This window comes from Squalius cephalus, assembly GCF_949319135.1.
Source record: "Squalius cephalus genome assembly, chromosome: 13".
Taxonomy (NCBI): Eukaryota; Metazoa; Chordata; class Actinopteri; order Cypriniformes; family Leuciscidae; genus Squalius; species Squalius cephalus.
Genome location: NC_137134.1, coordinates 21,716,929 through 21,732,527, shown reverse-complemented (window position 1 = coordinate 21,732,527; position 15,599 = coordinate 21,716,929). Strand labels below are relative to the sequence as shown.

At 38.8% G+C, this 15,599-nt stretch overlaps 2 protein-coding genes across 2 annotated transcripts in view; one reads left to right on the top strand and one right to left on the bottom strand.

The window, feature by feature from the left end:
- Nucleotides 1-1,049: 1,049 nt before the first annotated feature.
- Nucleotides 1,050-6,150, bottom strand: rpp21 (ribonuclease P subunit p21). Its single transcript, XM_079891580.1, has 5 exons — nt 5,984-6,150; nt 5,806-5,906; nt 5,633-5,715; nt 5,388-5,522; nt 1,050-2,517 (listed from the first exon to the last, which is right to left on the bottom strand). The coding sequence occupies exons 1-5, from the start codon at nt 6,038-6,040 to the stop codon at nt 2,405-2,407; spliced, it is 489 nt and encodes a 162-aa protein (XP_079747706.1). The 5' UTR covers nt 6,041-6,150; the 3' UTR covers nt 1,050-2,404.
- A 1,049-nt stretch (nt 6,151-7,199) lies between these two features.
- gpc5b (glypican 5b) overlaps nt 7,200-15,599 on the top strand; it is a 42,658-nt gene continuing 34,258 nt past the window's right edge. The window contains exons 1-5 of the mRNA XM_079891578.1: nt 7,200-7,665; nt 9,898-10,059; nt 12,472-13,181; nt 15,106-15,287; nt 15,428-15,487. Of these exons, the coding sequence (XP_079747704.1) occupies nt 7,497-7,665; nt 9,898-10,059; nt 12,472-13,181; nt 15,106-15,287; nt 15,428-15,487 (1,283 nt within the window). The 5' untranslated portion in view covers nt 7,200-7,496. The remainder of the gene's footprint in view (nt 7,666-9,897; nt 10,060-12,471; nt 13,182-15,105; nt 15,288-15,427; nt 15,488-15,599) is intronic.

The following is a 15,599-nucleotide window of genomic DNA, read 5'->3' as shown; positions in this document are numbered from 1 at the left end:
TATTCAGACACCTTCAACATTTCTCACAATATCACAGTTTAGTCACTATAGTTTAGAAAATGGTAATAAAATATGACAAGAATTCAGAGTTAAATCAGTTGATATAGCTGTCAGCTGTTAAATTTAAGTACACAATTAAATAATACTAATTTAGGTCAACCAATTACCAATCAATGCTTAATTTTGTTCAGTCTCTGGTGTAAAAAGGTCGTATTAGCAATTAAAGAAAAAACAAGTGTCTGAATAATTTTTGGTCCCACATTTTTTATACATTTTACCCAGGATTTTTGGGGATAATATGTCACAGTTTACTTTATTTTGCTATCCTCACTTCCATAAATGAATTATAGTGTCCTGCACCCACTAGTAAAAAGATATCAAAAACTATATTTGGTGTCTGAATAAATTTAGGTTTGACTAATGTATTGTATCAGCTGTCTTCCTGCTAAATTGGATGGTTCTTGGCCAGAATAAACTGCAGTGAAACCATTTTAACAGTTCAAATGGATGTATGTACAGTAGAATTACAATACCAAAATGTTTCCCTCAGGTAAATGCAATGTTTGTGGAAGGATAGTTTTTTGCTCTAATATTCCAGTTTTTTTGTCCCAATTCCCAGTGCTGCCAAAAACAATATCAAGAAAATGAGCTAGTGGGCATGCATTATATTTCTGACAACACAGAAATGGTTTTGTTTACCCTCAGATGGAACATGGCAGACTCAGAATTAGTCAGATAAATGTCATAGCACAGAAGAACAGCAAAGCACGACTCAGGTAATTTCGCAGCATATGAAAAATTCATGCACCAACACTACAGTATATATTGGCAATATGCACCCTGCAGGGGATACCGGTGGCATTACTGGTGAATATCACATATGTGCTTACATATCAAAGCATGTTGCAGTATATACTAACATTAGCATAACAGTCATTTCTAAATTTCCACTCGACGGTCAATAAAGTTCTTTATAAACGAATCTGGTCTTGTTGGGTGAGCCACATTCAGAGGCGTTTGTAAATTGACTGATACGTGCAAGCATGGATGCATCTCGATTGGATTTTTTATTAACATTCCACAGCTGCTACAAACCATTAGTATCAAGAAAATATATGCAGGTCACATTTCTAGCCCAAATTTTTTTTTAAATCAATATTATTGGGATATGAGAATGTACTGTGTAGTAAACCACCCACTTAATCTAGATCTCTTTTTGACCTTTCTTTTCACCTCTGATGCTCTTCCATACAGCGAGCCTGTGGACTTATCCATTTAGCGCAATCCCTCAACCACACGATTTTAATTTCTAATGCACTCCCACTGACATTATGCGATGCAAATTGAATTAAATCCTGTCTTCCTATGCATCTCGTTCTAGCCTTCAGGGCAATTGATTCAGTTCTCTAATTCGAGGAAGTGGGAGGGGTTCTTTGGCTTAGATGAAGCCTCATGGTGGTACTTTCCGTGTTTGCCGTATTGACATCCCATAGATGCATATCCTCGGGGCCGTGCTGTTGTAATGCGTTTAGACAAGATCCATATCCCATCCAATTAACAACATCAGCACCGACTGAGTTACACTCATACATGTGTAAATATCTTTACATCACTTATAAATTATCGCCAGGGTGAAGGATATCATGAATATGCAACAGGAATTGAGCATCCAAGATTTGAAGCGCGATACATGTAGAGGTCGTGCTCGCAGATTTGAATAATTCATGAACACGCATTGCGCGCTGAGCGAAGAGAAGCCTTTTTTTTCTCATCAGAAACTTCAAATATCAAAACCTTTAAGCCCAGCATGGGATATATGTGCGACCCTGAGATCAAGAGACTATCAGAGATCAACTGACTGGAAAAATCACTAAGGCGTTAGAGGTTCGGTGAATTTTTTTTTTTTTTTTTTTTAAAACAAATCGAAACATGAAGCATTAAAGTTACTAATAAGTTTGCGGAGCATGTCTAAGTGAAATATCCACATGGATTTGGTTTGGATAAAGAGATAATTTAGCAACAGTAGATCAATCAATTTTTATGTAGTCAACTGAATTCCCACCAGGTTTCCAAACGCTCCGGGTTATTAAAGCAAATGCTTCTTTAGAAGTCGTGTAGAGTTCAATGATATTTAAGCATGCAAAAAAAAAAAAGTACAGGATAAAAAGTCATTAGCAATGTAAATCAGCCTTTTACAGTACGAATACTTTATTGCAATTCAAAACATCCATTCAATGCGGAAGGAAAACCATATTGCACATTCTGTCAGGAAAATAAAAACTGGATTTTTAAATCTAAAGGCTGCAAAACTTTAACAAAAAAACTAAAATAATAATAATTAAAAAATGTCCATTTTGTTGAACCAGCCATATTAATGTTTGTGTACAGTCTCATAAAGTGAGTGTCATGAAGGTTTAGTCAGATTTGTTTGAGCTGCAGATGAATTCTTCGCTGTTGTGCCACTTGAAATATCCGATTTCTTCCCTTGGGTTGTGGACTTAGATGAAGGACCAGCAACTGTAGACATAACAATAAAGATAGTGTATATATGGTGTGCATTTACGATTTTAGAAGATAAAATGCTTAAAAATTAATGGTGTCAATTGTACAAAATTGCTTATGACGCATGTTGTCTTATGTCTATAAATATTCAAATAAACATTTGTTGTTGTTTTTTCTGTTCCTCACAAGCTAATTAGTTACCTGATTAGTTTAACATACGTTAGCATGTTAGCATACAGATAGTCAGTTAACCTGCTAGTGTAACATACAATTACTGATTAGTCTGCGATTTTTAGCATGTCTAGCTGATTAGCCTGCTCTCATAAGGTGCGTCCCGATTGACAGGGTCCCTAAGCAGTGTTCACTGCTCCCTACTCCCTTAAAGGAGAACTCCGGTAAATTTTAACATTGAGCTCATTTTTTTGTAAATTTGGAGTGCTGTCAGTACAGAGAACAACGACAGAAATCGGTGTTGCCTACACCGTGTTATCCTCTTTTTAAAATTTGCACCCTGTTGACTTCAATGGGGCAAGTTTTAAACCTGCTTTTAGCCTCTTAACATCCTTGATGTGTCATTACAAGTGCACAGCCAATGTGAGTGATTCCTTCAGAGTGAACACGGTGAATCTGACTGCAGTAGATGTGAAAGATATGAATAAAAATGATGTTTATTCAGCCAGCGCTCATACCTGTATTTACATCCTGTTTTCGGTCGAAGTCCATAGTAGTCGATTGTCGAGTTCTCCACTGTTGCTTAGTTACCTATGATCATGCGCGTAAACTCGACAATCGACTACTGTGGACTTAAATAAAAATAAATACAGGTATGAGCGCTGGCTGAATTATTATCATTTTTATTCATATCTTTCACATCTACTGCAGTCAGATTCACCGTGTTCATTCTGAAGGAATCACTCACATTGGATGTGAAAGATATGAATAAAAATCAGTAGTCGATTGTCGAGTTTACGCGCGTGATCATAGGTAACTAAGCAACAGTGGAGAACTCGACAATCGATTACTATGGACTTCAACCGAAAACAGGATGTAAATACAGGTATGAGCGCTGGCCGAATTAACTTCATTTTTATTCATATCTTTCACATCTACTGCAGTCAGATTCACCGTGTTCACTCTGAAGGAATCACTCACATTGGCTGTGCACTTGTATTGACACATCAAGGATGTTAAGAGGCTAAAAGCAGGTTTAAAACTTGCCCCATTGAAGTCAACAGGGTGCAAATTTTAAAAAGAGGATAACACGGTGTAGGCAACACCGATTTTTGTCGTTGTTCTCTGTATTGACAGCACTCCAAATTTACAAAAAAATTAGCTCAATGTTAAAATTGACCGGAGTTCTCCTTTAACACTGGTATATCAGTGGAAGTGGACTTCGCTGACAATTGTTGCTCATTTGGAATGCCCTTAAATAAATATTGTAATTTACTTTACTTTCAAATTTAAAATCATATAATAGGCCTATACATATACAAAACACAACGGCGCTGGCAAAACCAGAAATGCAGTTTTGAGAGGTGGCGCCCCGACAAATCTCGCGAGAAGACTTGCTTTACGGCACATACATCAACAACATATGAAGCAGCCTCTATGGAAGACACTAGCACGCATTTCAGACGTGAATCATGGCAGAGTCATCGAAGAAACCGAAGAAAGCGCGGTCGGAAGAGTGCAGAGACGGCTCTGCGCGAGTGGTATTTACGACAGTAACGTTAAATACAAGTATTCCACCGCGACTCTAGGGGTCGCCGTTTGAGAAAAACGGAAACTGCATAGTGTGCCTTTAAAGTAAAATAGAATAAATGACAGCGCCTCAGCTGCTTCTCAACACTTTTGTTTACATATTCATACAATAGACTTTGCAAATGTAACACTCATCACCCTAACCATTCATAAATACTCTAGTTTGTACTTTGTATAATAATAACAATATTTATGAATACTCAAATGCATACATAAACTCAGAGCCATTTAAAATCTCTTCCAACGGCTCTCCTCTACGGGTGATTTTTCGCTCTCCACTTCCTGTGAAGTGTTGTATCGATGTTCCCTTATTCCCTACGCCCTTTGCAGTGCCCTTCGAACTGAACATGTTCGCTCCCTTCGGATTGGAATCTCACTTAAGATGGCGAAATACCCTGTGAAGTCCACTTACAGTCGAATTGAACGCACCTATGTATTGATTTCACTGTTACAACTGGGAATATTTGTTGAGAACCAGCTAAATTATTAGCTGATTAGCTTGTTAGCTTAAAATAACACCGTTTTTCTTTTGTTAGCCGATTAGCTTTGTTACTTCTAACTGATTAGCTGTTATTGTAACATACCAGTAACAGATTAACTTGATAGATTAGCATGTTATCTTAGCTTTCACTGCTACAAAAGGGAATTTGTTTTGTTTTTAGCATTTGTTGTTCTTTTTTTAGCTCACAGGTTAGCCGATTAGCTTTCCATACTGCTGATTAGTCTGCTATTCTAACATACCAATAACATTAATTTTCATTAACATATTTTCCCTGCTATGAAAGGATAGGCCTACTCGGAAATGCTAGTTTTCACACCAATTTGTTCTTTTTTTTCTAAGCAACAAATAAACTGAGGATGTTTAAAGGCGTAAAATAGACATCAAAATGGATATTTTTTTTCCTCAACTTCTAATGCAGCTTGACAGTCACATGTCACAAACAGCTCTGGTGATTGGCTAAAAAAAAAAAAAAAGTGATTGTCCTGAGTGAGTCAGCCAAGCAATCGCTATTGAAATGAACAGAAATACTAATGGAGGTCTTTCTAGGATGGACATTCTTGGAAATCACACACTTTTAATCGAAACTGAAGACAGTTCAAAGACAGCCGATGATCATCTTTACCTTGCGATGCCTGGTTTTCTAGCTGAGCCTCCGGTTGATCCACCCACAATTTATATTTAGGGTTGTTTGGGAACCGTTTGGTCAGTCCACAACTTAAACATCGTACAATAGTCTTACGTTGTCGTCTTGGTCCTCCTTCAATATTAAGATTTAATATCATTGTTATGATAGATAGATAGATAGATAGATAGATAGATAGATAGATAGATAGATAGATAGATAGATAGATAGATAGATACCCTTACTTTTTTGTCTTACAGTGGATGTGACACCTGGTACCAGTAAAGTGCAGCATTTCTTGCAAATGGTTCTCTTCACTGATGGATCTCTGTCAGTTAAAAATCATCATTCCTTGTTGAAGCTCCATCACTGATATTAGTTTATATATAATCCACATTATTAATGAGAAACTACTCACTGTCTGAGCACCAGTCGTTTGGAGATGGTCTTCTGAGTGAAGCAGTAAAATCTTGCTAGTTCAGTATTCTCTGGATTCTGAGCCAAAACGCAGTGAGCAGCCTGGGATCGAGAAAACATCAAGAGGATGTTTGGAGATGAAGGAAAAAAAAATAGATCTAATAGATAATCTCACTAACCTGATACAGGAAGTTCAGGCGTTGATATGCTTCTTTATCTTTTATGTTCCCAGCCATGTTTCTTTATAGACGTTTGGCTGTCACTCCAAAGTGTGAACTAGTACTGCATAACATGACAGCATGTTTGTTTTAGTCCTTCTGCTCGCCAGTTGCGGGTAAAAGCACTATATTTGCTTTGTATTGCCATCTAGTGGAGAAGCAATGTCATCTTCATGTAATATGTTATGTGAAATGACCAAATCGCGCCTCCTGGCGACTCAACGATATAACGCTTACTTCAGACTGGGAGTTTGAGTTATACCTGTCTGTATCTTACGCCCTTGCACACTGAGTCCGAAATTCGCATCCGAAATTTTCGCACGTTAAAAAATAAATACGACCTCACGTTATGTCAATCACGCTTGCACACTGCCTCCGAAACTTTCGTCCGTCAAAAAAAAAATCGAATCAGGTTCGATTTTCTGCGTTTTTCGCATCCGTAGCAAGCATTTTGAATGGTGTTTTGACAATTTAGAGCCACCGAATCACGAATATTCACGAATACGAAAAAACGCATGCGAAAATTTCGGACTCAGTGTGCAAGGACCTTAGCAGTATATTAGACAAGACATTATAGCAATTTGCAAGTAGGATATAACTAAGACGTTTGGATCTAAACTACAGTTGAACTTTTTTTTCGAATATCCAGTTTCTGAATGAGAGTTAATATAATCATTGGTTTGTCAACTGTTGCTGCCATTATTGTGAACATGACTTTTAAATAGGCTTCTAGGCTACATTCTTGTGTGTGTGTGTGTGTGTGTGTGTGTGAGAGAGAGAGAGAGAGAGAGAGAGAGAGAGAGAGAGAGAGAGAGAGAGAGAGAGTGTGTGTCCATGTGATTCTGTGTCTGTGTGTGTGCGCGAGTGTGTGTGTGTCTGTGAGTGTGAGTCTGTGTATGTGTGTCTGTGAGTGTGTGTTATTAATTTGCTTTTGTTGAGAATAATTTATATTCAGTTGACAACATTGAGTGGTTATGCAAAACCTAATTTCACCCATTTACAGACAGCCTCTTTTAATCATTTATATCAGGATTTTTCAAACATTTTGTAGCCTAGGCTACTGTGTGAGCTAAATATGAAGTGCATATTTCTAGAGTCTTTGTTTCTTCTTTATTTATTTATTGCTGTTACTTTACTATCTATCTATCTATATATCTGTGCCAAAGGGAGGGGGGTCCAGTGGGTGTTGGGCGCACAAAACTGGCAGTCAGAAGTCTCTTTCTCCACATTGGACACACACACACACACACACACACACAGGGCCCTTCCTCACATGTCTCCAGACCAGTCTGTCAAAACACGCAGCATGTGAAGCCCCTGCGATCCACCAGCTTGGAAAACTTTCTCCCTGGATAACGTTACTTCATTAAGCGGCTTTAAATGTGCATCTCTTCCGGATAATATTTTGACGGTTTTTTTCCCCCTCTTTCTCACACATTGGCTCAGAGGGCTTTCTGTGGACTGAGATGGTGCAATGCTCCGTAGGACAGCACCGCGTGTATGTTGGTTGTGGATCCTGCTCTCCAGTGTGTTAGTATGGAGAGTTCACTGCGCCAGTGGGCAGAGCTGTCATGAAGTTAAAACCGCTTTCCAGCTGCGCCAAGTCGGTTCATTAAGATGGGTTCCGGAGACCGCAGCAACAGGTTCGTTTATATGTACTGTTACTGTGGTAAGCGCGCGGTATCTAATATAACATAACACATAAACATAAAACATTAATATTCTCCACATTATTCCCAACTGTCTTTATTATTTTGTTTACTTACCAAGAAAAAAAAATACAGCCAACTTGAACACACGTTTACCATGTTGTCGTAATGTTACCAGCCATTCTTTTTTTAGCTAAATTTGAACCGTAACACAATTACGAAACGCAAAAACAACAAGCTGAAAAGATGAACAACAATAACAAAACATTATTTTCGCAAAAAAAGTAAGCCTAATTAATAAAATATTAAATATACATTTCTAACGTTTAAAACACGTAACGTTAACAGCTTGCCCCAAACTGACAATTTTTTAAATAAAATGCACGTGACTTAAAGGGATAGTAACCCAAAAATAAAAATTCTGTCATCATTTACTCACGCTCAAGTTGTTCCAAACCTGTATGAGTTTCTTTGTTGTGCTGAACACAAAAGAAGATATTGTGAAGAATGTTGGCAATCAAGTAGTTGATGGCCAAGTTAAGCCGTCATGTATCTGGTTACCAACATCTTTCAAAATGTTTTCTTTTGTATTCAGCAGAAGAAATAAATTCAACAACTTATTAATAGAACAACTTGAGGGTGAGTAAATGATGACAGAACTTTCATTTTTGGGTGAAGTATACCTTTAAACTTTCAGTTAAAATAGTCTATATCGTCTTTATAATTTTAAAAAGTGATTGTTTTCCCCATTTTGACCATTTAATCGCCTTTTCCACTTCATTTAAATAGTCCTGTCAAGTTTTTAAAAGTGTATTCATATTTTTATTATATGAGGTCATCATAATAGCCTAATTATTAGAAAAAAATATTGTTTAAATGAGTTATAACCTGTCAGACAGTTATGTGTGAAGTAATTAATTATATATATATATATAAAATATTTACATATTCATTTGTATATTATATTAGTTTATCTACTGGCTACATTGTGTCAACTGTAATGTAAAGTGTGAGCAAAAAAAGTTGTCTAACAAATAAGTCATATGATTACGACGCATAAATCAGAAATGTCAGTGGTGTTGACAAAATTAACAGGAGTGTAGGATAGACTGTCAAATGTTTTTCATGTTCCACATTTCGTGTTAAATCAAAAACGCATTCCTGAATAGGAGTCATCTCAAAAACGTTTGGGAGTTCCTATGAAATTGTAAGCTGGACATATTTAGTTTGTCTCAAGTTCTTGTTTATGGAAAGGATACATTAGAAAAGTATGACCATTACAAAACAAAGTTTTATTCTTAGTACATACGTTTTGAGGCATTGCTCCATGCGTATTAAGCCCAGAGGAGGTGAGAGAGGTCAGCAGAATGCCGGTGATCACAGTCAGCTGTTCTAATGCGTGGCTTATGGGGTCCCATTGGTGTAAAATTGGTTACATAGGATAGGGCAGGGTGACTGATGGAGCAGATATCATCTGTCTTGATCACATGTGCTCTCTTTACATGCACCCTTTGCTGTACAACCATACTGTATATGTGTTATTTCTGTCCCATATGATTATTTTAATGAAAAAAATGCTTAGAAACATTGTTGTATTTTTAAATAATTGAATCTGTAACTTTTTGTTGTGTCTCTTTATTGTACAAAAAAAAGTTGCTGCCTTATATTTTTTAAGTACAATCAACTTGGATGTTTAATGTATTTCAACTTAAACCTTACATGAAACTGACTTAAAAATGATCTTGTAAAACTTATAAAAAAGTAGAAAATTGCTTAACTTATTTTGATGAGTTAAAGCAATGTAAAAACATATGTTGTCATAACTTATTGATCATATAATTTATTACAGTGTAAAAAAGGTCACTTTTTCCAGAACTTATCAACTTAGGTTCATCCAGATTTGTACTTTCTTTAGTAAAATTATAAAAACTGTTAAAATGAGGGATGTTGTACTCCAAATCCACTTGACGGTTAATGATCAAAATTTGTAGTTGTAGTCGTAATGATACCTCCCATTAAACAGCAAAAAAGTTCAATTTGAACTGTAAATTAATTTACGATATGCAAAACAATACCTGAAACGTCAAAAATAGGTAGGGTAAAAACAAATCAAACATTTTTACACATAAATACTATGATCAGAACTTTATTCCAAGACGTGATTTAGTTTAATGTTTAGTGAAAATGCCCCTAACTGAATCACATTCTTTGATTAATCCTCCACAGATGCAGATCTTCTCATCTGCAAACACCAGGGTCCCACATGTTGCACCCGCAAGATGGAGGAGAGCTACTACGCCGCCGCCCAGAGAGACACACACCACAGCATTCTCTCCTATAGCTTCGAACTCAAATATCTCATCCTGGGCCATGCCTCTACCTTCCAGGGTATGTATCGATATTTAGTGACGCCTTTTGTCAAATAGATACTTGGTCGTGTGCTTTTTGCATTTGCAGCAGGAGCAAGAGGTCATGGGATCAAGTCCCGGCCACAGCAGGTGGTTCACACGTTCACTACATGCTGTAGCTTTGTACGCATGTATGGATACACTGCAGGGTGGTGTTTAACATCTCATGAGTCGTATACTTTGACTTTCCGAGGTTACTTGGAGATTTGCTTTTTGTTCTCTGTTTTTCACGCTCACAGAATGATCCTTTATCTGCCTGAGGTCTCCTGTGAAGCAGTACATGTGTTTCTTAGAGGTTGACTGGTACTGTAGGATTAGGCCTTTCAGAATCAGTGTTTGAATAAAACGTACAAAAAGAACCAATCAGAAAGTCGTTTCACACACACACACAAACACTTAGCTCTATGCATTTCATTTTCTACTCCAGTGAGTTTCCATGTATAACATATGACGTTATAAACCATCAAATTTACAACTCTAAAACCTCCTCCAACCAAATATTTAAGTTCATCCAATTTGTCCACCCAAACTTGCACAAAAACCCTTTCAGGTTCATAGGAAAAGGGCACAGTTGCTGTCCTCTCTGTCTTTGCTGCCAGCCGAGTGAATATTTAACGAGTTTAAAGCAAACGAAGAGAGAAATGTTGAAATTCTTGGCGTATCCGTGGAGATCCGTCTCACTGCACTTCAATGTATTGCTCTATAATGAGAGCTTTTGAAAAGATCAGTTGTCCTTTTCTGCTACTTTTCGCATGGTTGTAGCTGGTGTCCTGTTTAAAAGAAAGAAGGTCTGTATAGTGTTTTTCATTCCCACGTGAAAGAGGATTTTTAATGTAGATCGCTTTTTGTCTATATGCCTGTGTGTTTAAGGGGGAAAGTAATAATTCAAGTACAAACCTTATGGACTCTTTTGGGAATGTGTCTTTTCAAGTGTTAGTTCACCCAAAACTTCTGTTCTTATCAGTATGATTTTCTTTCTTCCATGGAAGAAAAGAGAGCTATTTTTCATAATGGGGACAAGGACTGTCAAGGTCCAAAAATGACACCAATGTTAAGACATGTGAGAACCAAAGATGTCTGATATTGTTGACGTCGAAGGGTTAGAAAGATGAACTGTTAACATTTTTAAAGTAAGTACATTTTTGGGTGAACTATTTGAAAAGTCATCTCTCCCCTTTGTACTGGAGTAATTCCATTGTAAAGCAAATCCAACATATGCTGTTCACATACTAGCTACCCAAAAGGCACTAAAAATACTGTGTGCTGCCTTCACTTGATCTAAATTCAGACCTGGACTACTGGGTACAGTGAGTGGAGTTATTCTGACTCTGATCTTTTTAAAAGAAGGATCCATATCAAATCCAACAGGCACTGAGTTAATAGAGCTATCAGGGGTTCAGTCATCCAAGTTGACCCTTCTATCCATCTTCTCAGAACATTCTGCTGTCCCAGAGGTTAGAGGTCAGTTGTGGTGATTCCCGGGCGCCCTCGTTAACCCCTGCGATCTGCATGACTTCCCCCCACATGCCTCCATCGCCCAGAACCATATGAGAAGAACCCCATTACACGATACAGGGATAATCCCCTGCCATGTCACCTGATACTGAGGTGTTTGGATGTAGTTGCCAAGATACACCCTAGTCTGAATTTTTAGGCATCTTTTCTTGCAAAACCTCAAAGGCTTGTTATAGAAAGATTATTATGGGTGTCTTAGTATCGTTGGCCAAACAGGTGTTCTATTGTTCCTCCATCAATAAAAAGCAATCATAACTTTTGGCTTGTTGTTAGCATGCTAGTCATTCTCATAGAAATAAAACAGAGCTGGAATGCTTTGGTTGTTATGAATGAGATGACACTAAAGCAAACTGCACTTTGAAGGCTTCTACCAGCTGTCTACTTAAGCACCCGTCTGTCACATGTCATACAAAAGTTAATATGCCATTGTAAAAAATGTGCATGGTACAACTGACTGTGATCCTCGACTTCCATTTGCACCCCGTAGGCAAAGTGAGGTATAAGATGTCGCCCTGACTTCTAAAATTGGTAATAAGCTAGTCGCATGTGTCACATATCTTCAAACTAACCTTCAGCCCAATAGCGGCAGTCCAAAAGATCCATGGATTAAATGTTGTCAGCTTCCATTAGCCCAATGGAAAGAGAGATTAGATGCATAAGAAAGAGTTGTAAGCAATGTGAGACAAGGCAGAGGTGTACCGTGACAGACTATGTTTGACCCTCTCGTAAATGTCAAACAAAATTACCGCAATTGTTAGTCCACTCATGTTACGAATGTTTGTGTCTACTGTAGGTTGACTATGAAATAGCTGTTCATGTGTGTAATTTTCAGCGCTTGTTCAATCCAGAATTTCTCTTTTATTTCCTCTTCCCACAGATACCTTCCATTCCCTACTCTCCTTCACTCTAAACAATACCTACTCGCTCTTTGACAGCACCTACAAGACAATCTCTCAAGACGCAAGACCTTTAGTGTCTACCCTCTTCTCTGACCTTGATCTCTACCTCCGTGGCAATGCCAATATCTCTGTGGAACATTCCGTCCACAGTTTCTATGACAAACTCTTCCCGTTGGTATACCAACACCTGGTCAATCCTGGCTTGGGCTCTCCTGTTTCTACCTGGTCCTCCGAAGGAAGCGAGTGCCTACGTGCCACACGGCATGACGTCAACCCCTTTGGTCCACACCCACAGGCACTAGCTCAGGGACTGTCTAGGGCGCTAGTGGCTGGTCGTGCCCTCAATCGGGCACTGGCAATGGGTGCCGAGGTTCTGAATGTCACAGAGTCGGTGGGGATGACAAAGCAGTGTGGACGTGCACTGGTGGGGATGTTGTTCTGTCCGCACTGCCGCGGACTGACCCTGATCCGGCCATGCGGAGGCCTGTGTCTCAATGTGATGCGAGGTTGCCTGGCAGGCCTGTCTGAGCTGGATGGGCCCTGGCGACGCTATGTAGCATTGCTGGAAGAGCTGAGCGGGGCACTAGCAGGGGGATACGAATTGGAACTGGCACTTCTACGCATCCGGGAAAGAATTAATGATGCCATCCTTAATGCGCAACTGCATGGACCACATCTCAGCTCCGTGGTGAGTCATGCTACTCTCTGATTCATAGAACACATTTATTTTTATTCCACAAATGAGCTACACCATATGCTGGACTAATCAGGCCGAGCACGCATAAACTTGCAGCAGCATGTTCGCTGATTGGTGCATATCAAATGTCTCGGCCAATCATAGGCTGTGCAGTTGCAAGTTTTGCAAATGCTAATCTGCAATATTTGCATGTGCTTAAATCTTAAATGTAGAAGTTTTATAAATTAGCTTTTAGCATAAAATTTGTATTTTCACAATGGAGCCCAGTGATTTATTATATCTGCAAGGGATTTATTATTAGCTCAATGATTAAGAGCATGATTATGTGGTAATATGACACGTTCTGTTAAAAATGTGTTGGTCATGACAGTGTGACTATGGCTGTCTGTAAGTGAATACCCAGCCCTGAGGCTATTCATACCATCAACGCCAGAGTCTGTGTGCACGCCATAGGACGGCCGCCTGCCGGTCTCTCTCACTTGAATATTTCAGTGGAACTGTGACTGAGGGGACGTAGGGGTCAAGGGTTTCGTGACAGCTCGGCTTTGCACCTATCATGTCCTGGTGCTGACAGCTCTCTATGGGTAGGTCAAGTTTGAGACCGCATTCCCACAAATCTGTCTCAAAGAGCATAGACTTGCCAGTCAGAATGAGAGATATTATTACTTAAGCCTTCAACCGCAGCCCCCATAAACTCCAACACCAAGCTTACCACTTTACAATGGAGGCTGCTTGTGGGAGTTCGACTCCCCCCACCCACCCCCCTTTCACACTCCGTCGTTGGATCAAGTGTTGCTCACTCACTGATGCCACGAGGCTGGAATGACTTTAGTTTCACGTTACCTGGTTTGGAGTCTTATGGGTTGGACAAGAGCTCTAGAAAAGTTGTTAGATTCAACCCCAAGACAGGTCGGTGAAGTTATAATTTGGCCAAAAACATACTCTACGCTGGTGATTCTGCTTTTTTCATTTCTTTCTTATGCTCTTGTGCTCAGCCACTAACTAATTCAGCCACATAGTTTTTGTTCATGGTTTTTGAAGAAGAGGGAATGTCATGCTACTTGTCCATGTTGGTGTCTAGCTAAATTGGCTAGCTTCTGCTAATTGTAAAAAAAAAAAGAAGATTCTAAAGAATAACTTGTGATAACTTCATTGTTTATAAGATGTCTATATGTGGCGCCCAGTGTTGACATGGAGGACTATGGTGCCTCTCCAGTCCCTCACGCTGCTTGTGGTCTGGCGCTATCTTGGTGCTGCTTGAGTTGTTTGGGTGTTGTCTGGTCCCAATTAGCCTGATGTCCTGCATGCAAATTCACCTCTGGACAAAGACGGCTCCCGTGAACCGGCCGGCCCCTTCCCAAAATGCAATGCAGCTAGCGAGGGGCCAGAGTAGGGGAATGAGAAAGTTCGGCTAATCCTTAGATAAATAAAGCGCTGCAGAAGATATACAAATACAAACACGTTTACACACGCTCACATAGACCACTTTTTCAGCCCTCATTCTGTTTTGTAATTTTTGGTACCGGAAATGGTAAAATACGGCAAAACAAAACTATTTTTTAATTTATCTTATCTTTATGGGGTTTTTTTTGTTTGTTTTTTTGTTTGTTTGTTTTGCGATGGTGAGATACTGAATAAAATAAAATACACATTTTATGTATACAGAAAAGTTAATGTATTATAATTCAATATCCAGTACAGTTAAATACAGTTAAACCTCGAGATTATTGTGCAAGACGGTTCCAATTAAAAATCAATAATATTGTAGAGTGTTATTGTACCATTTATCAGTGGCCACTAGATGGAGTAATGTCTTTGAATTGGTTTGAGTCAGTTCAAACAGGTTTAAATTGTGCCATTCACCATGTTTTTTCAAACACATAATAATTCAGTGGATCTTTATTCTCTCTTTCAGGTAGGTAAAGTTTGTGGTTCCTTGACTGAATCGGTTTCCTCCACTCCAGTCAGTCCCACCTCAAGAAGTTTGACTCCTTCAGTAAACCCCACCATTGAACTTCAAACCTCAGTCACGTCCTCCAGCCCGACAACACTACCTGAAACAGGCAACCATCACGAGCACATAACGCTAAAAAAAAGGTGAGAAAATGACATGCATCAATTGTTGAACATATTTTGACCCTTTTAAATCCTTACAAATCAGGTTATATATAGTATATAGTAACTTCCCTGCTGTTTGTCTTCTTTCCTCTAACATCTGCACTTGTCGGTGACCCCAGGTCTCTTCCTCTGAAACCTTCCAAAAACGACAAACCCAGAAGCCTGAAAAAGATTTCAAAGTAAGTGTGGACTAACTAGCATTTATAGAAATAGCAATTCAGCTTCCAGGTTGTTGTGTTTCACCAATTTCCAATAATACCCTTAAGATACCCTTTTTAAATGATCTCTAAT

Coding starts and splice junctions, on each gene's coding strand:
- rpp21 (XM_079891580.1), bottom strand. CDS start 6,040: ATGGCTGGGAACATAAAAGATAAAGAAGCATATCAACGCCTGAACTTC. Junction 5,716..5,805: donor AAACGACTGGTGCTCAGACA/GTGAGTAGTTTC, acceptor TTTAACTGACAG/AGATCCATCAGTGAAGAGAA. Junction 5,523..5,632: donor ATCCACTGTAAGACAAAAAA/GTAAGGGTATCT, acceptor TTAATATTGAAG/GAGGACCAAGACGACAACGT.